General features: G+C 59.2%; 1 protein-coding gene across 1 annotated transcript in view; it reads right to left on the reverse strand.

Annotated features, from left to right (window-relative positions):
• Positions 1–22,606, reverse strand: part of SKI (SKI proto-oncogene) — a 62,316-nt gene extending 39,710 nt beyond the window's left edge. Inside the window, exons 1-4 of the mRNA XM_055583792.1 lie at positions 22,501–22,606; positions 16,500–16,609; positions 15,647–15,824; positions 13,688–15,528 (exon numbers count right to left, since the gene is read on the reverse strand). Of these exons, the coding sequence (XP_055439767.1) occupies positions 13,688–15,528; positions 15,647–15,824; positions 16,500–16,609; positions 22,501–22,606 (2,235 nt within the window). The remainder of the gene's footprint in view (positions 1–13,687; positions 15,529–15,646; positions 15,825–16,499; positions 16,610–22,500) is intronic.
• Positions 22,607–23,846: the final 1,240 nt, after the last annotated feature.

The raw sequence follows: 23,846 nt of genomic DNA on the forward strand, positions 1-23,846 counted from the left end.
GAGGATGACTGAGGCATCAAATAATGGCAGGAATGACCGCAACACTGTCTGGGGCTAATCTGGTGACACCAACCAGCCGGAGGAGGAGGGAGGGGAGGAGGAAGGAGGGTGGGGGGGGAGGGGAGGAGAGAGAGGAGCAGCAGGTCAGGCAGCATCCTGGAGGGACAGCCAACCCACCAGGAGCAAGTTCATGGGGAGCGGACACTGCCAGGGTCTAAAGTCTGCCCACAGATTATTTATTAACCACAGAGGGAAGAAGCAGACTCACCACGAGTGTGAGTGAAGCTGCCATCCCCGAGGGGAGCAGGGCTCCAAGCCTGCCACCGACACCAGCCAGGAGACACACCCAGCATGTGCCCACAGGACAGCCCCTCGCCCTTCAGATGCTGCATCAGGCAGGACCACAGGCGGAGGGATCTCAGCGGACAGGCTCAGACAGAGACGCCAGATCGCAGGGCCCATCCTAGTGGGTCCTGGGCAGAAGCAAACTGCTGCGGGAGGGCTGAGTGGATGAGGAGCATGACGGCACTGCAGCCGGGCCCCCACGGTCACACACCAAGGACCACAGTGTTAGACACTCTCCCTCCAATGCAGCGGGACAGTGGCAGTGAACCCTGGGGAATCTGCCTCAAAGCTTCACTGCAGAAAAGCTTCACTTGAAAACTTCTTATAATAAAAAAGCCCCAGGGACTTCCCTGGTGATCCAGTGGGTAAGACTCTGTGCTCCCAGTGCAGGGGACCCAGGTTCAATCCCTCATCAAGGATAGATCCCACACACGACAGCTAAAAGATCTTGCGTGCCACAACAAAGACCCGGTGCAGCCAAGTACACAACAAATAAAAAATAAAAAGCCCTGAACCAAGGAGAGGCGGCAGATTCACCAACGGGTGGCTGGCTGCTCCTCTGTCCACAGGGGCGTGGAAGCCATCCGCAGGGGCGTGGAAGCCACCCCCTGGTGTGAGGACACAAGAATATGTGCCAAGAAGGGACAGCAGCGCTCTGGGGACACCCAGCTTGGGCAGGGCAATGACATCTTGCAACATGTAAGCCACACTGAGTGGTTTTTCTAAATCGGACCCAAAAGCATCAGAAATGGAACAAGAGCAGCATGAAAAACCTCTCAAAATTCCAAATTTCCTGAACAGTAACAAACCCTAGTTTGAAAAACAGATCTCTGATTCTGTTCGACTCTCTGCAAGGGTGATGCATAATCCAGCATGTGAGGACCTGTAGCGACAAGGAGCAGGTGGATGGGACCCCCACCCCTTGCCAACCCCCAGCCAAGACCCTGGACCCTAGCTGCTGCCCCTGGGCTCCTCCCTCCTGAGGCTCTGCCCCAAGAGCAGGACGGGAACGAGCAAGCCTCCCTAAGAGGGTTCTTGACACACTGCCTTGTTTCTGCTTTCCGGAAATCCTCATCTTTCTGGGTAAGAACGGCTCTGGGATCAGTGCTGCTCCACTGAGACTGAGGCTGCGGATGAGGCGCTGACCACTGCTGGCCGTTTACCCAAGTCCCCGTGTGAAGAGTTACCCCCAGTCTTCCCATCTTCCCATCTGAAAACCCGAACCACCTGCCCTGCTCAAACAGGATGCGGGTCCTCCCTCTGTCCAGGGGCCCACCTGGGGGCTGCACCTGACAGAGAAGGGACTCTCTCAGCCTGTCACCAAGCACCATGCCGCAGTGGACACCTGGGTCCACACACACACGCCTGGCTGCATACAGAGCCCAGGGGACCCAGGACAGGAGGCTCCCACAGCATTCCAGTAGGACCCCACACGGGTTAAACACACCAGCACCCGCCTCACCTGGGACCCAGCGTGGAAGTCAGCTGAGACTCTGCAAGCCCGTCAGGGCAGCCAACATGGGCACACTGACCACACACGGCACAGGCCCCAGGCTACCCAGAGCTGCTGCTGGCACAGGGAGCCTGGCCACCCGGTACACTGTGTGCTCCGCTCAGAGCACCTGCTGGCGCCCGTCCGCTGGCCCGCTTGGCTGCAAGGAGGCCACTGTGCCAGCCTGCGTATGCCCACACGTAGGCCTCACCGGGCTCCTGGGATGGCCTGTCCGGCCCACTGCCTCCTGTCAAATGCCCCGGCTTAGGAAGACAGAGGGCCGGGCGCAGTGCTGGGCCCTCGTAATGACCGATGAGAGGAGGCACCCCACTCCCCCACCCACTTTACAGACGGGGACACCAGGGCCCAGGGAACTGACAAAGCCTCTAATACAAGTGACAAGTTGCCCGAGCCAGGATCTGGCCCCAGGAATCAAGTGGGTTATATCTGGTTTTTTTAGGGGAAAAAAAAAAAAAGCCAATGTGTTTCTTTTTGTTTTTGCCACACTACATGTCTTGAAGCATCTTAGTTCACCTGACCAGGGATCAAACCCATGCCCTCGGCAGTGAAAAGGCTACATCCTATCCACTGGACCGCCAGGGAATTCCCAGCAATCAAGTTTAAGGATCCCTGCCCCTAACCATTAAGCAATGCTGCCTCTCTAGATTTCTAGAAACTTGGACTTCACCAGAAATACCAAAAAATTATACTTGCTAACATCTGCACAGAGAAAATGGGGTAAGAAAGAGGTTAAAATTAGATCCAAAGACAGTGCTTTCTGCTCACTGTGGGCAGCAGGTGGGGCAGAGGGGGGCCCTCCCACCCCAAGCGGTTTCCAACTCCTCTTTCTTTCTTCAACCAGAGCACAAAGAGCCACCCTCACAAGGTCCCTGCAGGCCCTGCCCTGGTTCCCACCACCGGGCCTTCCTTTTGAATCCAACCAGTGGCGTCACCCCCACCCAGCAGGCAGACCTGGCAGTATTTGCAAAACAAAAATCGAGGACCCTCCTTTCAAGAGCTACGCGGCAGGGCGCCCTCACACCCCAGACTCTCATCAATATTCAACAGCTAAGACAAAGTGGACAAAGAAGCAGAGGGTCACTTCTCCGGTCCCTGGCCTTCGGGTCCACTCCCACTCCCGCTCCTGCAAGAGGCCAAGATGGGGGCGTCTGGAAACCAAACATCTGGTTTGGTTCAGAGGCCACTCAAGTGCTCAGGCAATGCAGCCCCGGGGCTGGGATATGGGCAGTGCGGGCACAGCCCACCTTGGCCAGGGCCACCAGTCAGCGCCCGGAGCAGCCTGGTCTGCCTGGTCAACCAGTGTCTCCCGGACCACCTGTCACTGTGGCCTCCTGAAACCAACGGAGACAAACGAGTGGAAATCATGGTTGGAAGCTGGGCTGGACCCAAAGCCTAGGAGAGGGGCGCATGCACCAGTCATTCAGGAAACTGTGTCCAAGGCAGAGGGAGAACGCCAAGTGGCCGGTGGTCCTGGGCGTGGGCTCCTGGCTGTCCCGGAGCCAGAGGGAAAGTCCATATCCAGCCGGCAGGCTCTCCTGCCCAGAGCTGCCCTCAAGCTATCCAGAACACAGGTGGGTGTCCCCCTGCTCTGGGCCCAACACGCAACCCCCGTGTGGCGACAAGATTAAAAGGCAGAGACTCCGGCCTCTGTGTGGGGAAAAGCATGAGCCACCGTTTCCTCTCTTAAGAACTTTCTCAAGAAACTGGAGCAGGACATAGACTCCAGAGAGGACAGTTTCATGCCAAGCTCACCGGCTAAACCTCAGAGGCCAACGTACTCACACAACCAACAAGCCCATGACAAGATGCTCAACATCACTGATCATCAGGGGACACAAATCAACAGCACAGCGAGACAGCCTCAGGCCCCCAGGACCAATACTGTCAAAACCCAGAAACCAGTGCTGGCGAGGACACAGGGAACCTGGGACGCGGGGCACCACTGCCGAGGAAGCCAGTACAGGGGCTGCTCAAGGAGCAGACGCAGAGCCACCGTGTGACCCAGCAATTCCACCTGTGAGGACGTGCCCAGCAGAACTGAGAGCGGGGACCTGCCCCACGCACAGCAACTGAAACACAGAAGCAACCCAGGTGCCCGTCGTCAGATGACGGACAAACAGAATGTGGTCCACCTATAGGAGGGAACAGGATCCAGCCCTGAACAGGGACGAGGTCCCGACACTGGCACCTGCTCCAACATGGACAGACCTCAGGACGTGATGCGGAGAGAAACAAACTGGACGTAAGAGGAGACACCCTACATGATTCCACGTCTCTGAGGTCCCTGGAGGAGTCAGAGTCACAGAGACACAAAGCAGAAGGGTGGGGGCCAGGGGAAGGCGTGGTGGGGAAGAGGATAAAGTCCTGGAGATGATGGTGGGCATGGCTGCCCAACAGCGATAATGTGCCCAATGCCCCTGAGCTGTGCACTTAGAAAAAGGAGAAGGGAGGTTTTTATGGTAAGTGTCATTTTACCACAATAAAGAACACACACACAAGGAAAATTATAGGAAAAATACTAAAAATAATAAAATAGCCAACTCCTTTAGGAAAAAATGAACCAATGAGATACTCCCTTCAACAAGGCTATTCTGAACGACAGTGACTAAGGCTGTGAGGATGGAGGAAGGTAGGCAGGTACCTGATGCTGTTAAAAGGGAGAATCTTGGCAACAAAATCAAGAATCCATGAAGACGACCTGCCTCTCTGGGTCAGAGTCTCCCAAGGGAATACCCAGAGAGGTACAGGCACCCTGTGTGTGAGCAACCAAATGGGACAAACGGAAGCGCAACCAACAAGGTTGGGAGCTCGCTCTGAGCCGCCAAGTCTTCTATGAGAGCCTCAGCTCAAGTCCCGGGCATCAGAGGAGATGTGCCTGCAGCGACCACTGACCTGAGGCCCCTCAGGACACAGGCCCCGCCCTCCCTGCAGAAAACAATTGAGCGTGACCTCTGACCCAGACACACATGCACACGCCTGCAGCAAGGATGCACCACAGTCCCATCCATGGGTGCCCGCACTGGAGGCCCAACGCCCATCACACAAGAGCAGGGACCAGCCCCAGCTACGAGGTGGGGGTGAGGGCCACAGCCGCGCTGGACGCAGGTCAACACAGGGACGCTCAGGATGGTGGAGTAGGGGGGCTGCAAGCTGGGGGCAGGTGTACATGGACTTCCACATTGCTGCACTGTGGCTCCTGGGAGGAGTCCACGTTAAGACGCTCTCTGAAGCCTCTCTCATAATAACAAAAACACAGCCTGGCCCTGGATGTGAAAGACATTCCGGGACCCTCAGCACCACAGACTGCTCACCAAAGTGCTCCGTGGCTGCCCACAGGCACAGCCGTGCACAAGACACACGTGTGCACAGGGGCATGGATGAGGGAGGCCTGCAGAGCCATGTCTGAGACGCGGGATCTGAACACAGGCTGGGGACCGCAGGCATTCAGACACTGTTGTCAACTTTGCCAGGCACGCTAACAGCCCCAAGGTAATGATTTTCCACGATTCCGTATCTGTGAGACGGATACTGAAACACTCACGTGTGAAATGATGCCTGGGGTCTGCTTTAGCGAGAAGGCATTAGGGGAAATGAGTGAGATGAAAGCAGTGTAGAACCAGGAATGTGTCGGCATGAACCACTTCCCCACTCGTGGGCACCTGAATCTGCCCTCACACCACCACCCACTGTAAGTCCACACACATGCTGGCCCTGTGGGCGGTGGGTGCTCACCGTTGGGCAGGAACCTGCCCTGGGATCACCCTTTGGGCTCACCCCGCTCACCCCTCAAAACTTAAGCAAGCAAAGGCAGAGGCCCAGGTGGCTCTCCCTCAAGCCCCTCAAAAGGCTTGCACCCCATCCCTCCCCCACTCACAGCCGCCTGCTCTGCAGGGTCCTGGCCAGAGCCTCTGTCACATGGACTCCTGAGAGAAATCGCAAGGCAGTTCAAGAGAACATTTAAATCCTAACTGCGTATGTGAAACACCTGGAGCTCAGATAATAAAACCTGGGAGGGACACTAAAAACCACAGAAGACCTGGATGACTTGAGACCACCTCAACAACAGCAACAGGAAAATTAAAGCAGATCCTCCCCAGAGGGGAGAAGAGTCCAACACGAATCCGAATTCAACAAACAGAGCACATGTCTCCTCTCCCGCAGTAAAAACTGGACACCAGGCTGGGTGGGCTGCATCATCAGAACTGGGTTGGGGGGCGGGGGGATGTGCACGGCAGCAGGAGGGGGGGCCTCCTTCCTGGAGGTGGGGAAGGAGCAAGATTGGGAATTTAGGAATTCCGGGTCTGCTGGGCAGGGGCTGTAGCCTTAGTCCTCTGCGCTCCTGCCTGTCGATACACTGCCGGGCCCCAGCTTCCATTGCAGGCAGCCAGACCCCAGCTGGGAGGAGAGTCCCCGGGTCCACCACCCAGGAGCCCAGGACCCCTCGGCCACCCACACCCGGGCCACTCAGAACCCAGTTTAACTATTGGAGCCGCACGGAGCCAGCCCAGGGCCTACCTTGTTTTCACAGTTTAAGGAGCTTTGTAAATGCAGACAAGACCCACTAGGGTCAGGCAAGCTGGGCGACACTTATTACATACAAGGATGTTAAAAAAAAATCACAGTTTTGATAGTTCTGCAAAAAAAAAACTTAGCAAATTTACAACAAAACTGTCAAGTAATTAAGGCTAGGCACTTCACACATGAACTTAAACTGCTAATTAAAATCCCCTCGCTTAATTGACTACATTTGCATATCATTCAACATGGGAGTATAATTTTTTTAATGGTTTGGGCAACGTGGTTCTAACACCAGGAAGTGGGAGGCGGCAGGTGGGGGGGAGCCAGCAGCCTCTGCACGGCCAGCCTGCCCTCCCTGGACGTGCAGAGGCTGCACCCCAGGGACTACGCCAGGCCCGGGGTCCCCACCCCAGGTGGAGGTAGAGGCAAGGCCAGCAGAGACTCCCCGCTGCCTTGACCTGGAGGTGGGGCTGGGCAGGAGCTTCCAGAACCACCCATGGACACATGCACCTGCCCTCCTCCCAGGGCGGCACCGCGGCCCCCGCCCCACGCCCCACCTCCTCCAGGGACTCAGAGAACACCTGAGACTCACTGGCCCCACTGGGGGCAACAGTCAGACCCAGACAACCACGGCGGCTGGGCTGGGAGACGCAGGGGAGGCCAGCCAGGCCCCACGGCTCTCTGTGAAGACTCTGCAACTCTCTGTCCATGGCCGGACCCGTGGGTCCCTGCAAGAGAAGCCCCAGCCCCACGCAAGGCAAGGGGGTCCCCAGGACCAAGGGCCCCTCTTGTTCCAGCAGTTGAAAGGCAGCAAGAGGAGACCATCAGGCCAACAGGACGCATCCACGGGGGCGGGCGGGCGGAACCATGACAGCCATGAGAGAACCACCAGCACCACTGGAGACCACAGTGACCCCAGTCAGCGAGCAGGTCAGGCTTTGAAGGCAGCTCACGCAGACCGGAGGACTGCAGCATGGCGCGTGGATGCCGCACCCACCCACCAGGCCTGAACCACAAACCAGTGCCATGGGGTCACGAGAGAGCCAAGGTGACAGACGTGCACAGAGAAAGCTGGCCACACACAGGCCCAGTCACAGCTCCCACCACCCTCCAGCCCAGCAGGGCCGCCAGGCTCCCCAGGGCTCAGGGCCCTCTTGGCAGTCACTGGCAAGCACCACGGATGGAGGGGCTCTGGTACTGGGGGTAGCGTACTGCACACGAACCTGGACCCTCAGCCCTCCTGGAACGCTATGTGGCCCAGGAGATACATGAGGCGAGAGTGGGGTGCAGAGAAGGCCCGGGTTCCAGCCAGGTCCTCAGACACCAATCACACCGCCGGGCTCCTGTGAGGACGTGGCCAACAGTTCCTGGGGCAGAGGGAGGTGGGTGCAGGCACACGGGGCCACCCAGTGGGTGACCCCCAACATGCAGGTGACCCCCACCTGCAGTCCCGAAGTCCAACCCTGTTCCTCACTGCCGGCCCTGTCCCAGGGGTTCAGACCCTCCCCATCACATGATGGTCACCTCCACTCAGCAACAACCCTCACAGGCGCTCAGGGGTTGAGTGAGGTCTCACGGGTGCCCAGGGCCCTCAGACCCCCTCCGCTCCAACCACCCACAGTCCTGCCAACCCTCAGGCCCAGTGGCTCCAGCTTCCTTCCTCCATAGTCACAAAGCCCCCTCACCACCCATCACCACATCTTCTGTGACAGGCAGCATGGTAGCCCCTGAGAAGCCTGTTTTCAACAAGAGACATTCCTTTCAGAGTAGCCAACCAACATCCAAGCGGAAGCCACGTCGGGGCCTGTCCAGGTGGAGCCCTCTCTGAACCCCCAGCAGCCCTGAGCTGGGGCCCCACAGGACGGCTCCATGCACTCCAGGGAAAGCGCCAGCTCCTTCCTTTACTAGCCAGCGAGCGCCGAGCTGCCAATAAACCTTGACATTAGTGATTTCATGTCTCCATGAGTCATTCAACAAGTATTTATTCCGGGCCCGGAACTGGGGGCCCACACGAAGCCAACAACACAACCACAAACACACAACCCCCAGGTCGGCCGCAAAAAGGTCTCCCCGGAGAGCCCAGACCGCGGGGCAGGCCCGACCGCTGCGGGCTGCGCGGCCACAGAGCCACGCCGAGACTTCCTGAATTATTATCTGTAGCTGCAAAATCAAGAAGTCGCAGCGTTCTTCGAGTCTTTCTAAGTGAAAAACGTAAAATCAGAGGAGACTCAAACGCTGTAAACCCTATAGCACCCCGGCTGCTCCCGGGCCACCAGAGAAGCCGGCCCTGCATGCACAGAGCTGGGTCACAGCACGGGCTCCTCCGGCCGTCCTGGGACCCCGCAGGGCCCAAGCCACACCAGCCAACTGTGGACACACAGCCTGAGTCCCCACCCGCCCCACTCCACTCACATGAACACAGAGACCAGTCACAGCTCTAACCCGACACCAACAGGAACCCGCCTCAAACCCCATGGCAACAGCTTCACACTCCCAGAAATGACTTCCCATCCCTTCTTGGGGCTCTGACAGGCCCCTGTTAATCCACGGACACGTGTGGCCAGGAGCTTCCACCCGTGACCTCGGGGCCCAACCTCCCCCAAACACGCCCCATCCCCGTGTGATGGGCATCCGGAGGGAAGGAAAGAAGGAAGCAAGCAGGGCCCTGGGAAGAGTGGAGGCTTCTCCCTCTCCCGCAGCTCTCATAGATCTTAAGGAAATAATTCAGCCTCTGTATTTTGACTCAAAACAAAGAAACTTTTTAAAAACATTTCAGTTGAAACTTGCATAATTCTTCCAGTGGAGAAATCCTCCCCAACTTTCGCAATCCTTAGAAAGAGACACATTATTGCTGCTTGTGTAACAGTCTCTGGGCCACAGAGAGTCCGGCCGCCGGCCACCGACACCTCCCGCCAGACGGCCAGGGTGCAGGGCCCGGAAGCACCGCCTCCCCCAGGCCCTCCCGGCGCCCGGCGGTCACCTCCCCAGACTTCCTCGTGGGCCTCGCTTGGCATCTCAGACAGACAGTACTCGGACGGGCTGTGAGCAAGGTTGGGAGCCAACGGCTCTACTCTCAAAGCCCTGCATTGGTCGAGGGTCCCCAGACAGGCAGCAGGGACAGAAGCAAGGGCCACTCAGGGACCTTGCTGCCCCCGGCAAGCCGACGGCCCCGCCCAGTTCCAAAGAGAAGTGCTGGAAACCAGCAGGATGGCTGAAGACGGGCTGATGGGCAGACGGCCCCGACCTGGAGGACTACTTCAACACAGCCCTGCTCACCACACGCAGACAAGGGCACTCGGCCGGCCCCCCACACCCTCCCTCACTCACACTCGGATGACCAGAGGCTGCTGTTTCCAATTTGATGAGTCCCAGGCCTTCGCTTTGGGGCCTTCACCAAGGACCAGCCCAACTTGCTGATTCTATCCTCCTGCATGCGGGCCTGGGCCCATCCAGGAGCCTGGCTGCAGAGCATCACCCAATAGCACCCCACCTTCTCAGCAAAGCGTCAGGAGCCAGGAAATCACAATGGGGCCCACAAAAACCTCGAGCAAAGCCAGTGGACGAAGGGACACCCAAGCCTCTACACCTGTGCTCAGACTAAGGGCATCTGTAAGCCTAGCCCCACGATAAAGAGGAGGTGCTAAGAGAGGCAGGCTGGCCAGAGTCCCTTCCAGCCCGATGGACGTTCTTGACACCATTTCTCCCACGGCCACTTGAGCTTGACCATACAACACGTGCCCACTTAGCGGAATCCCTATGGCCTATCTCCCTCACCAAAGCCTCAGCCGCTGCCCAGCAGGGACTGTCAGAGTCCACGCTCCTCCACGCTGATGGCCTGGCCATCCCCAGGTGATGGGGGAAACTGCTCCACTGCTGGGAGTTCACACAGACTCCAGTCTGGACACTCACACAGCACGGGGACCCTCAGTCCAAGAGCCCCTGCCAGGCAGGCAATTCTGTGGAAACACTCCTGCAGGGACTCAGCACTGAAGGAAGAAGCCCCATGAGCAAACAGCATCCCTGGTCTCCAGCCTGGGAAGCAGGACCTTCGGAAGGTGAGCAGTTCCCAACGGCCTGTTTCTCGATCATGCAGGGGCCCACCCAGTTCCAGCCCCAGGGGGGCAGCGCAACCCCGCCGCCCACCTGGCCCATGAGCAGCCATCCCTCAAAACGAGGGACACATACCAATGCCCCCTCCATGACTGACAGATCTAGCTTAGTCCAAGGGCCAGCAGATGAGGGATGGAGTCGATCAGACAGAAGACAAGGGAAGGGGGCATGGGGAGGCTGAGACTCCCACCTCGCTGCTACACGGTCCGGCAGCGAAAAGACATATCCTTGCCCACCTACAACATTCGTCACCTAAACACACCCCCAAGACACCGCCAACAACTGCTATGCATACTGTCCCCGTCTCAACACGCAGAAACTGAGGTGCATGCTTGCTCAGTCAGGCAGCCAGGGAGGGACAGAGCCAGGACACAGGAGCAGCCCCGAGGAGCTCACAGTCAGACCCGCCCAGCGCAGGGCACCAGGGTCCGGCAGCCCTGATAGTGGCTAGATGGCCGGAGGCATGTCCTGAGGGCCCCCATGGTGTGAGGGGCATCACTAAGGAGCACCCCCCAGGCCAGCATGCGCAGACACACCACCTTCAAGGGTTTCCAGGCTCAGGCTGGAGCCCTGTCCCCATGCTGGAGTGACCACAGGAACCGCCACCCTGCTGTGCTCAGGCTGTAGGCACAGCAGGGCAGGTGAAGGCAACTGGGCCCCAGGACCCCAGGAGGCCCCCTTGCGGCCCCCTCAGTGCTGGCGGCAAGAGAGCCAGGTGACCCCCGCAGCCCTCAGTGCCTGGAACAAACATCAGCTCACTTCATCTCACAGGAACCTGAGGCCCCCACAAAGAGCAGTTCCAGCCCGTTTTCTGTTGCTTTTTGTCCTGGGCCTCAGGAGATCAAAAATATTAAAATGAACTACAGAAAGAAGTGGAGAAACCAAAATGTATCCCATGAATAATCTGTCAGGAGTGGGTGGAGCAAATAGAGGCCCACAGCCTGGGGAGGCGGTCTTCCCTGCAGCTTTTTCCCCTGAACTCCCCATGAGCTCCCCACCCTGAGGCCGAAATCCCCTTCCCATTCTTGGGGTTGGGTGTCCCTGGCGCACAGACAGGCTGTGCTGGGGAGGCCTGAAAAGGACCACACAGCCCAGGACTCCCGAGTGCATGGTCACAGAGCCAAAGCCATGGGCAGAGGCCAGAGAACAGGATAACTGAGCTGGGGGTGACAGGAGAGCACAGGAGCCAGCATGGACAGTGGCACAGCCGAGGCCTGGATGGGGGCACATGGGATCATCGGCCCAGACTCCACTGTGATGACACGTGGTACTGACACACAGCTTGGAGACCCCAACCTCTCAGGATGATCACATCACCATCAGCATCCCTGAACCAACGAGAGCTCTAAGCAGCACTGGGGGGGCACAAGAGGAAAGGGTGGCGCCGACCATCTGGGGAATCACCAAACACCAAAGCTCGCTCTGGCCCCTTCTCTGAGGCCGCGGCTCAGGGGGCCGTCTTGCCCACTCGCCTGGCAGTGCCTGGGCCCACAAGCCGAGGCCAGGCCTTGCCTGAGCCTACGGACACTCATGTTCAGAACAGCAGGGCCTTCTGCAAGGGAGCCACGGCCCGGGCCTGCAGCTGCCACAGCCGACCCCAGGAAGACAACCACAAACACACATGACCCAGATTCGGACACAAACACAGACACACCCTGCAGACAAGACCTTCTCCTCTCCACCCTGCATTAAGTGACCTGCCACAGCCTTTCAACCACAGGCTTATCCAGGCGGCCAGAACCCACCACAATCCTGCACACAGAGTGCCCTTGGGCCACGATGGCTGTCAATGGGGCAGGCACCCCAAACAGAGAGGCCCCCAGTTCACTGAGAACATCCCTCATGTCACACACGGCCAGCTCCCAGTCTGAAACGAGAGGCCCGATCAGCCTGCTGGGACCTGCCACCAGCACCCTCCCCCACCCACAATGCCCACTCAGACCGTCCCTCCCGCCCAATCCCAGCCCTGGTCTGCAGACAGCTGCCACCTGGGCGCCAGCGGAGCCAAAGGCAGGAACACCAGCACATCCACGAGCACACACGGGCCTCCCAAGTGCAGGCGACAGGCCTGGCTTCCCCTCCCCTCCTCCGCTCCCGGAGACTCTGACACTCCGCTGGAGGGGCGCCCAGAGAAAACCGGGCGGGAACATCTATTCACAGATTCGGAAAAAAAAAGTTTGATGCAATAGCTGAATTAATTAGGCCTCCCAAGAATAGCAGAGCCAATGCAGCATTCTGTGTGTGCAATTTAATAAGCCTGGATACTCAAAAGAAAAGTTACAAATACTTGGGGAGGGGGGAGGTGCCATGCAAAGCTGGTGTGGACCCCAGTGAGTGGCCAGGAGCTGCCAGGCTGGATCACACGGATCCACCGTCTGGTGAACAAACAACAGACCCCAGGCCAACGGCCCTCCCCACCACCCTTTGCCTCGCAGAGGAAAGGACAGAAGAAAACGTGCACGTCCAAAACAAACCGCAGGCCAGTGGCTTCCCTGACACTCAGAGCCTCAGGCGCCCGCTGACCAGTCCCCGAGCCCGGTGCCAAGCGGCCCTCGCCCCCACACAGGGGACTCTGAGACTCACTCTCTGGCAGGCCAGGCACACACACAAAGCTGGAGTCGCCGAGTCTCGGCCCCCGGCCACCACGGCCCAGACACCTGGCTTCGCTTTGGAGTCTGTCTCCGAAGACTTCAAGGCACAAACAGGCCCTGCCCAGCCAAGTTCCGCCTGCTGGGGACACGGGCAGGCGCCCCTCTGTGTGCCAGCCTGGGAGTGGGAAGGCCAGGGCGGTTCCCTGACCCCCACTCAGCCTGGACACCCCCCTGGTCCCCAGGAAGGCCTGGGCTGGAGGCTCCAGACTGGATCCGGCCAGGTTCAAACTTCCTGGGACTAAGGGCAAAAGAGGCCTGCCCCTCCCGACCCAGCTGGGCAACAGCTATGGGCCTCAGGAGGGCTTCACCCCCCAAGCTTGCCCCCCAGGCTCCCAATCAGGCAAGGAGCTAGTCCTAGAAGTCAGACCAAAGGACCTTCCTCCCGATACGGAGCAGTCTATGGGGACGCCAACACCACCCCCAAGTTTCCACAAAACAAAATCTAGCCCTGAAACGTGTGGGGGAGGCTGAGCCCCCAACCCAGGAGGGCACCCCGCCCTCTCCAGGCCCCGCTCCCACTCCCCAGGCACGGCTGCCATGGGACACTCACCCGGGGCACCCGCCGCTTGTACTTGTTGCCATAGTCAAACTTCTCCTTGACGTCGTCCAGACAGCGGCCGAGACGCGCCTGCTCCTCCTTGCCCGTGTAGTCCTGACTGAGCAGGATGTAGGCCCGCCAGTTGGCCGAGTCGAAGCCCCAGTGGCAGGTCCGGTTTTCCAGGGCCTTGTGCGAGTGCACCACGAACTTGTGCGGCGGGTACATGAGGCGGCAGTCGAGGCACTGGATGCAGGCGGCGCTCGGGCTGCTGTAGAGCTCGGGCACCAGCAGCCCCTTGCACTTGCCGAAGCACTCGTGGTACACACGCACACTGCGCTCGCTGAGCTCCAGGCCCAGCGCCAGGCTGGCCGCCAGCTCCTTCTTGCAGGGCGGCGGGTAGGCGCCGCCGTACAGCAGCGCGTTGCACAGGCGTTCGGCGTCCGTCTTGGTGATGAGCCCGCACGAGGGCGCCGAGAAGGGCAGGATGCCCATGACTTTGAGGATCTCCAGCTGGTCGGCCGTGCAGCGCGAGCAGTAGATGTGAAGCTCGTCGCACACCGAGTTGATCTGTTGCAGCGAGAAGTCGCGCAGCACGGAGTTGAGGATCTGCGGCAGACACAGCCGCTTCTCGCCGCCCACCACGAAGCACGAAATGGTCTCGCCCTCCAGCACGGTCTCGCAGCGCTCCGTGGAGCGGTCGGACGGCATGAAGAAGGGCCCGGGTAGCACGGGCGGCGGCGGCTGGATGGCGGGCAGGTGCAGCACCGGCGGGGGTTCGGCGGCCGCGGGCACCGGCGCCGGCACCGCGGCCGCGCCTGCCTCCTTGGCGCTCTCCTTCTTGTAGGCCTCCTGCGCCCAGCGCGCCGAGAAGGCGGCCGGGCCGCCCAGCGAGCTCATGGAACTGAGGTGGAACTGCTCCAGCGTCTTCTGCAGCCCCGGGTGCGGTTGGAAGCCGCCGCGGCCGCCCGCCGCCGCCTCCATGGTGCGCTCCGGCTCCCCAGGCCGCTCCCGCTCCCGCGTGCCCGGGCCCCCGCGGCCCCCGCCGCCGCCCCGCGCGCCCCGGCGGCGCCCCCGGCCCCGGCCCCGGCCGCCCCCCGCCGCCGGCTCCCGGCCGATCACGGCCGCGGCCTCGGCCTCGCCCGGGGGCCCGAAGGGGAAGGCGGGCGGGGCGAAGGGGTCCCGCCGCTGGAGCCCGCCGCCGCCGCCCGGGCCCGGCGCCACATCCACGCGCCCCGCGCCGCGCCCGCCGCCGCCGCCGCCGCCGCCGCCCGGGCCCCCCGCGCGCCCCCCGCGCGCCCCCCGGGCCCTAGGCGCGGGGCATGCCCCAGCGCGCGCCGCCAACGCCAACGCCAACGCTCGCGGGCCCGGGGCTCGCGGGGGGCGCGCGGGCAGGTGCCGGCGCCGCGAGGCGCGAATCGCCGCGGCGGCCGAGGCCGAGGGGCCCGGGAGGAGCGGGGGCGCGGGCGCGGGGCCCGCCGGGCCGTCCTCGCGCGGCGCGCCGCCGCCGCCCCGCTCCTCCCACCGCGCGGCGCCCGCCCGGCTCGTCCCGGCGGCGCTGGCCGGCCGCGTTGCGCCCGCCGCCGGCCTCCCGGCCCGGCCCGCACCCACCCCGCCGCCCGCGCCCGGCTCCGCGGCCTGCCCACCCGCCCGCCCGCCCGCGCGCGCGGCTTCCGGGGCGGCGGAGCGCCTGTGGGGCGGCCTCAGACCGCGGCGGCGGCGGCGGCGCGGGGCTCGGCGCACATCCTCCCGGCGGCTCGCTCCAGCTCGGACTGAGCGCCGGGCGCTGAGCTCACGCCGCCGCCCCGCCCCGCGTCCCGCCCCGCCCCGCGCCGCCGCCCCGCCCCGAGCGTCTTCTGGGGCCGCGCGTCGGCCTCAGCCGAGCGCCAGCCAGGAATGCGCCCGCCCCCCCCACCGGCCAGGCTCTTCCAGGAACGCGCGCTCCCCCCGCCCGCGCTCGGCGCTCCGCCTCACTCGGCCGGATTCGGGCCCGCCCTCCGGCCCGGGACTCGGATCCGCTCGGCTGATCTCGGGCCTGCCCGCCCGCGACTCGGCTTCGCTCGGCTACGCTCGGCCCCGCCCGTCCGGGACTCAGCCCCGTTCGGCTTCGTTCGGGCCCGCCCGCCGGAAGGCCGCTCGGCGGGGGCGGTGGCTGCGCCCCGGGCCCCCCATCCGGTGAAGGCTACTTCCTGCGCGGTAGCGAAGGCGCCCGTCCAGCCGCCGTGTCGCCGCCAGAGCCCAGAAACCCACACAGGGCCCCCCACCACAACCGCAAACCAGCTGAGGGGCGGGCGGATGGGGCCGGCGCACCCTCTACCGCACGCCTCCCAGCCCAGCCCCCGGGGTCCCCACGCACGTGACGGGGCAATATGACCCAAGTCCTACGCAGGACTGGGACACCGAGCCAGACGACGTGGGTTACTACAGGATGGCAACACCCCAGAGACCCCACACGGGAGACAGACACCGTGCAGACTGTTCTGGGGGTCCCACCGAGCAATGCAGGCGCGACACAGCAACCCCCAAAGGATGACTGGCCGCAGGGCCGACCACCCCACGACCCCTCACGATGGTCCCCCACACAGCCAGTTTGTGCGCCCACCACCAGTTCCAGGGCAGGGCTTGCGTCCAGTTTACCGTGAGGCCCAGGCTCCTCAGGAACCTGGCTCCTGCCTGCGTGCCCCGAGCACGCTGGCCCCACCCTTACCCGACAGTCCCCAGGCTCAAAGAGCCATTTTACATCTGCAGGGCACCCAGGGCAGGGCCAGTGTGAGACCACACTGTCCATCCTTCTGCCCTCTGGCTCTATCACAAGGGACAGACAGACCAGAAAGCGCTGGGTGGGACAAGACAAGGGTCTGAGGTTGGACAGGCTGACTGGGTGGCCCCCAGAGGAAACAGTGTCTAGCAGAGTCCTGGGGGCTGGGGACTTGAGATCTAGAAGACAATTCTGGTTATGCTTAACTCAAGGGCAGAGGGACAGTCCTGCCCAGCTAGGCAGTGGCATCTTTTCTTCCACAGGACCAGGGCACCCAAGCTGGCCCAGACACTGGAGGACACATGGGGGGCCCACAGTGTTGGGCAGAGGTGAGAGGGCCCACCTACTTCAGCCTGTGTGACCTTCAGCTTGGACCTTATTGCTCCTGACTCCGCATTGGATGCTGAAACTGGCCCCAAACCAGCATTCCTGCCCTGGGGAGCTGACTGGGTGTCTCTGCAGGCATGGACAGGTGTCCAGAGAGGCAGCGAGAATGGGCAGAGACACCACACCTGTATGGCTGCAAAATCTCATGGGGGAGACCTTGTGGTTCAGGGTGCATTGCTCCACATCTGAAGAACTGACAGCTCCCTACCATGGGCGTGAACCCTCTCCTACCCACATGTCCACTCAACACCAGGTTTTCCTATGCTGCCAACACAGGAAAACTAGGAAAGGGGTCCATACAAAACAAGAAAAGAGATGTCTTTGCTTTCGCAGACTCCATGGTGCTGAAGAAGATTCTTGAGTGTCCCTTGGACTGCAAGGAAATCAAACCAGTCAATCCTAAAGGAAATCAACCCTGAATATTCATCGGAAGGGCTGAAGCTGAAGCTGAAAATCCAATACTTCGGCCACCTGATGCGAAGAACTGACTCACTGGAAAAGACCCTGATGCTGGGAAAGATTGACAGCAGGAGGAGAAGGGAGCAACAGAGGATGAGACAGTTGGATGTCAGCACCGACTCAATGGACATGAGTTTGAGCAAACTCTGGGAGATGGTGAAGGAGGACAGGGAAGCCTGGCGTGCTGCTGTCCATGGGGTCACAAAGAGTCAGACATGACTTCGCAAGTAAACATCTGGACCAAAAATTTTCTATTGTACCTGAGTCTGTTCCTTCTACATGGCTTTGACTCCCATCCAATCAGGTGACATGTAATTGAAAGAAGGTGGTTGGAGGGCTGGACAGGAAGGGTTTTCAGCCAAACGCTCGATTCCTCCTGCTCCTTCAGCCAAGCCAGCATTCTCAGGAGGGCCCAAAGCCTGAGGGCCCCTGAGGGCAGTGCCTGACTCCAGGGGGCCCCCTCCCCTCTGCCCTCTGGCTTTGCAGGGCTCCAGGAAGGGGTCTTAAGAGGGGACCAGGTGGAGGAGACCACACTCCCAGAGCTTGAGAACCCAGGTTGAAGCCAAAGTGACTGTGCATAGGTGAGGGGGGCAGGTGAGGAGTGAAGGGCCCTGAGATTCAGGGAAGGGCCTGGACTGGTTTGTAAAACTTCACCGCTTCAGTGGCCTTTGAGGTTTCCTTCCCCGAAAGATGTTGGAGTTTCTAGAGCAGCCTACCCTACCCCAACCACCATGGGCCAGGGCTGCTGTGCCTAGAGAGTCAGCCCAGTCCTGTCTTCTCCACAAGCCCAGCTGGGGCCCCACCTGCTGACCTTCCTCCCATCAACTCATCACCACAGCTGTCCTGGCCAGTGGCCTACTCCTCCCACTGACCACTGCCACAGGCCACTCACCCTGCTGGCAGGTGGAGGGGCCAGGCCACAAGCACAGCCATGTCAGGGGGCAGAGGAAGAACCCAGTGCACTAGGCCACCTAGCTCACTCCCCAGCCTTTGCTGCACTGATGGGTATGGGTCGTGCACATGTTTGCTTAAGAGATAAGCATGCACTTAGGGAATGCGTACCCCAATGGGCACGAGCCAAGTTCTGGGACCAGTGGGGAAGGAGACCAAATCCTGCCCTATGTGGCATCCGTCTCCTGCAGCCAAGGAGGCCAAGGATAGACATTCCTGCTTGTAAGGGAGCAAGGTCATTCAGGCCCCTCAGAGGCCTCCAGCAGTTGGGTGCTGGCTTTGAAACTGGCAGCGCCCCAGGACCCAGGAGATGAGCATGTTGGCAGTGATGTGGTATCCATTGCCATGGGGAACAGCTCAGAGGCCCAGCTAGGGAAATGGACCAGGAAACTCAGGTCAGCAAGTCCTTACATAGACGCCCACAGACAGCTTCCCTGGAGGACCAGCCTTGCCCTCCTTGGTCCCACCTGCTCCCTACTCCCTGCTCCCTGGGAAGAAAACACCTGGCCTCAAACAAGCACAGACTGCCATTGTCAGGAAAGGGCTAGGATCCTGTTTATTTTTATTTTGTTTAGCGGTTTGTTTGATTTTTGGCTGTGCTGGGTCTTCGTTGCTTAGCCGCAAGCAGGGGCTACCTTTCATTGCAGTGCTTGGCTTCTCCTTGCAGTGGTTTCTTTTGCTGAAGGCTCTAGGGCGTGGCCCAGTGGTTTGTGGCACACAGGCTTTGTTGCTCTGTGGCATGTGGAATCTTCCCAGGCCAGGGACTGAACCTATGTCCCCTGCTTTGGCAGGCAGATTCTTATCCACTATACCACTGGGGAAGTCCCTAAGATACTGTTTTAAAACTTTAAATTTGAAAAAAAAACACTTAAGTAACTCAAGTTTGATAAAAACTTAAGCCTTTTACCTTAGTTTGGGTTCCACTGAAGCAGATCCTGAGACAAAGATTTGGGTCCACACAGTGTGTCTGGGAGATGTTTCCAGGTGGGAAGAAGGTGGGTGGAGGGAAGGCATGTGTGTCACCAGCCTGCCACTTTAGGCTCCTGGAACTGGACTGTGGGGCCCAGAGCAATGCCATAGGGCTGTCCTGATGGAGGTCAGAGCCCGAGGAGGAAAAAGACATCTGCTGGCCAGGCAGCTTGATTACTTATGGGATTGAGCCAATAAGGAAATGAATTATTGGTGACAAGTCAGATGGGAATTTAAGAATGGAAAGGAATAAATAAGTCCATGGCATTGGATTGGACTTATCCATGTGGACCCATGAAACTGTAAAAGTGGATGCATATTTGTACAGGCATCCATATAACCCCGAGCTCTCCCCAGGGAGAGGCCCTGAGAAGAGAGACACCCCCAACAGCAGCAAGCACCCTGAGAAGCTGTGTCTTGGCTTCTAAGTGCCATCCTCCACTAAAAGGAAGCAGGGTCCTTTGGAGAAACATTTGGTCATAGGGCTTGGGCAGAGAGAGGGTAGAAAGAGTCTGAAACATCTTACCGTGTCTGGAAGTAGGGAAGTCCAAAGGATAACAGGGACTGGTCAAGAGAGACGGTGTAGCTGCTTCAAGAGGACGGGCACCCACTGACAAGTGAGAGATGCTCACAATGGTAGGGGATCATAACCACAAAACAAAATAGAAAACCAGAGGGCTGTGCATAGCCAACATATTTAAATATGTTTTAAAATAATAATATTTGTAACTTGAAAGTTTGGTGAGAAATGGTTTATTTGCCTTGTTTTACAGTTCTTCCCCACAAGGCTCCCATCAACTGCAAAGGGAAGATGAGTGAGTTCCCGGGGGGGACACTAGCAGTCCAAACCCAGTCATCCAAGTGGACGCCAGCAATCATCATATTAACTGTGACCCTGCACCACCTGAGTGCGGGGGCGGTGGGCGGCAGAGAGTCACTTCCCTCTATCCTGCCAAAGAGGCATAGCCTGCATCTGACCATGCCGAACCTCTAGCACCCACACAGAAGGACTTTGTACAGAAAGGCGGGCCTGGAACCTTCAAAGGCATCAGGGTCCTGACAGAGAAAGGCCGAAGAATATTCCGGACCGATGCAGATGAAAGTTATAAAGGCTCAGAGCAATGTGTGGTCCCTGGCTGGACATGGTTACTGCCAACGATGTTATCAGAGCAGCCTGGAATGTGTCTGGGGAGCAGAGGGCAGCAGCCCTGCCCAGGACGTGGCACTGCAGGGTGTGATGGAGTCCCATGCCAGCAGTTCACTCTCACAAGGCACATGGGGTGTGGGGAGGGTGTGTTCCTGTACTATTCTTGCAACTGCTAACTTCTCTGTTAACCTGAGATTGTTAGAAAACACCCAGTTTATTTCTAAGAATGTCACAGGGAGGAGGCATGGGTTCTCTGTCGGGTCCTATGAGCCTGAGCTGCCCAATGGAGTGAGCACCAGCCTAGGGCCACTGAAAGCCCTCCAGTCAAGCAAGGCAGGTGAGACTCCACGAGTGTCTGCTGCAACTCCAGCTGAGATGGCAGACGAGCTGGACCCTTTCCTGGCCCAGCATGAACGCGTGCCGGGGAACATAGGTCTGCTCTTGAAATGTTCTGTGAAAAGGCAGAAAGAAAGCGCTCTGCAGGCCTGGAGGCAAGGACAGAAGGCAAGCCCCACGGTGGAGCAGGGTGGAGACTAAGCAGCCTACCTGGGGCTTGGAGCTGGCCTCACGCCCCCAAGGACAGGGGCTTAAGCACACTATCAGATGCAGTTGGGGCCACAGGCCACTTCTCAAATGGGAGCTGGAACCAGGCTTCCAGCATGACCACACAGGCTCAGAAGAGGCTGTCTGGTCCCTGAATGGGATGTAGAGATTCTTCCCAGCAGCCCAGAAGAGGAGCCCAGACAGCAACCAGCCCGGAGCAGGACAAGAGAGCAGAGGGTGCCAGGATGTGATGGACTATAGGATGCATTTGACAAGCTCCAAACTGTATGGAGGGCTTTCCAGGTGGCACCAGTGGTAAAGAACCTGCCTGCCAATGCAGGAGGTGTAAGAGACACAGGTCGGGAAGATGCCCTAGAGAAGGGCATGGCAACCCACTTCAGTACTCTTACCTGGAGAATCCCATGGACAGAGGAGCCTGGTGGGCTACTGTCCGTGGGGTTGCACAAAGAGTTGGACATGACTAAAGTGACTCAGCAAGCAAGCAAGCAACTGTATGGAGGGCCTCCTGGGTGAGGTGGAAGATATTAGCTCTAGGCACTAGCTCAGCAGTTGAAAAAGAAAGCAAGGCAAATATTAACTCCAGGAAAAACAAAGGGAAAATCTAAGTAGAGTTCACCAGTTGGCTTAAGCAGTGAATGTATTGACATAGTTATAATAACGTAAACAACAACTTAGCACATTTGGGGGGAGAAAGGAAGAGAAAGTCAGGCAGGGGCAGGGGGTGTTGGATCAGAGCTGCTCCAGTGACCTGTCACAGAGTCCAAAACTTGAAGAAAGGAACAGCAGGAGCATATAATTCATAAAAATGGAGAAAAATCAGAGAAGGAACAGCTGAAAAAATTGAGAGAGGCTGAGCCCAGGCCACTGGACCCAGGGTCAGGGAGAGGTGGCTCAGTGACCACTACAGACTTGTCCACAGTGTCCTAACCTCTTGGGTTCTTTCTGTTCCTTTCATCTATGCATCTTTCTTTGGTAAGAATTAAGCAAACAGAGCGGAACTCTAAACTAAAAATAAGTAACAACGAAAAGACGTAGTCATGTGTTGTTGCTATTCAGATGCTCAGTCGTGTTCGATTTTTTGCAACCCCATGGACTGCTGCACAACAGGCTTCCCTGTCCTTCACCATCTCTTGGAGTTTGCTCAAATTCATGTCCATTGAGTCAGTCATGCCATCCAACCATCTCATCCTCACATTCTCTCCCTCAAAATGACACAGTTTGGGACATTAAAGAATACACTTTGAATAAGTCATCAATTTAAGAAGGAATCAAAATGGAAATCACAAGTTTTCAATTGAAAGTCAATGGAACACTTTCAATCATGGGCGCAGCTGCTGTAGTGCTCAGACGTTTATGGTCCTCAGTTTCTGTGTCAGAAACAAGAAGGTAGTTTTTCCCAAGTGAGGGAACCACAGATATTTTAAATTCTTCTTCGTGATGACCTGCATTTTCTGGTCTTCCAAAGAAGCTGCTTCAGTCTTACTGACCTTCCCTCTCGTTTCTTTTGAATCATTCTGTTTGGGAAGGATTCTCCCCTCCCCCCATGAAAACTTCTGTAGGGTCGGCCTCCTGGCCTGTGTAAGAACTACTCACCCAGGGGCTGAAGGTGTGTGTGCTTCCCCTGGGTACTCAGGGCCCAAGGCCTGGGCTGGGTCCCACATGGGTCTGGCACCCAGTACTCAGGCCAGACCTGCTTCATGGTGGTCAGCTGGAGTGGTGCTTGGGAAGCTGAGCTGAGCACCTGGCTACGGGGCATGGGAAACACCAATGGCCATGAGGGTGAGCCCGGCACACCACCGCAGAGGCTGGCAGAGGATGGGGGATGCCTCCCCTGGAGCCCCAGGTCCTGCCCACCCCCACTGCAGGCAGCAGCCCCAACCCTGACCCCACCCAGGAGCTGTCACCGTCTTCCTGGAGTGGGGAGGGACGAGTGGGCCCCTTTCCCATGCCAGACACAGCCACCCAAATGCCCACCCCATGGCCCTGAGGCCCTATCCAACCCCCTCACTGTAGCAGGCCTGGCCCCAGCCTCTGGGCACGTAGCCTCAGCCTCTGGGCACGTAGCCTCAGCCTGCAGGGAGCTCTGTGGGCACCTGCCCTGCGGCCTAACCCCCGCCCAACAGGACCCTGTCCCCTGAAGTGTCCTGCACTGCTCCAAGCAGAACGTGCCCCTTGCTGGCCACGCCCCACCGATCACAGGGTGGCCGCCTATGGCCTGTAGCCCTGGGCCCTGGGATGAGGGGCCAGGGTGCTGAGCTGCAAGGAGCAGGGAGCCAAGCCCTTCAAGGACCCCCTCATGTCCCCTTGACCAGCAGAACTGCTGAGCGGTTCTGAGTGCCAGGTGGGCACCAGGGACGTGATAGGTGGAAAGGCAGCTCCTTGCCTGCAGGAAGTTTCCCACCAGACACTCCAAAGACTGCGGGACTGAGCTGCCTGCTGCTGGTATCAACAGAAGAGTCTGGTGGTCAGGATGGCCTCTCCAGACCGGTCGCCAGGGCCGCTGTGATACATGCACCTACACATGCAGCTCTGAGGACATGATGTCACTTCCTGCATCACGGCAGGGCACACATAGGCTCTGGAGGCCTGGGACCTGCCCAGGGCACTGTGTAGTAAGGACATGGGCACCCAGGTGAGGCCCAGCCACCCGCAGCAGGTGTTGGATGGGGGCTCTGATGAACAGTCCGGGCAGGGGGCTGCTCTGAGGGCCACTCAGAGACCCCAGTGATCCTAGTGAAGCATGGAGCAACAAGGAGCCCCTACCTTTAGGACACACTCAGTTGACCTCCCAGCAGCCAGGTAAAGCCTGAAATCCAGAGGGACCCCCAGCCTCTCCCACCTTCACCTCCACACCCCCAGCACTAGAATAGGCCCTACCTCCTGTCTCCTGGGCCCATAGCCCCTCCAGCTGCCTCCTTCTCATCATCCTTCCTAGCCAC

This window comes from Bubalus kerabau, chromosome 5 (genome assembly GCF_029407905.1).
Source record: "Bubalus kerabau isolate K-KA32 ecotype Philippines breed swamp buffalo chromosome 5, PCC_UOA_SB_1v2, whole genome shotgun sequence".
In the NCBI taxonomy this organism is placed as follows: domain Eukaryota; kingdom Metazoa; phylum Chordata; class Mammalia; order Artiodactyla; family Bovidae; genus Bubalus; species Bubalus kerabau.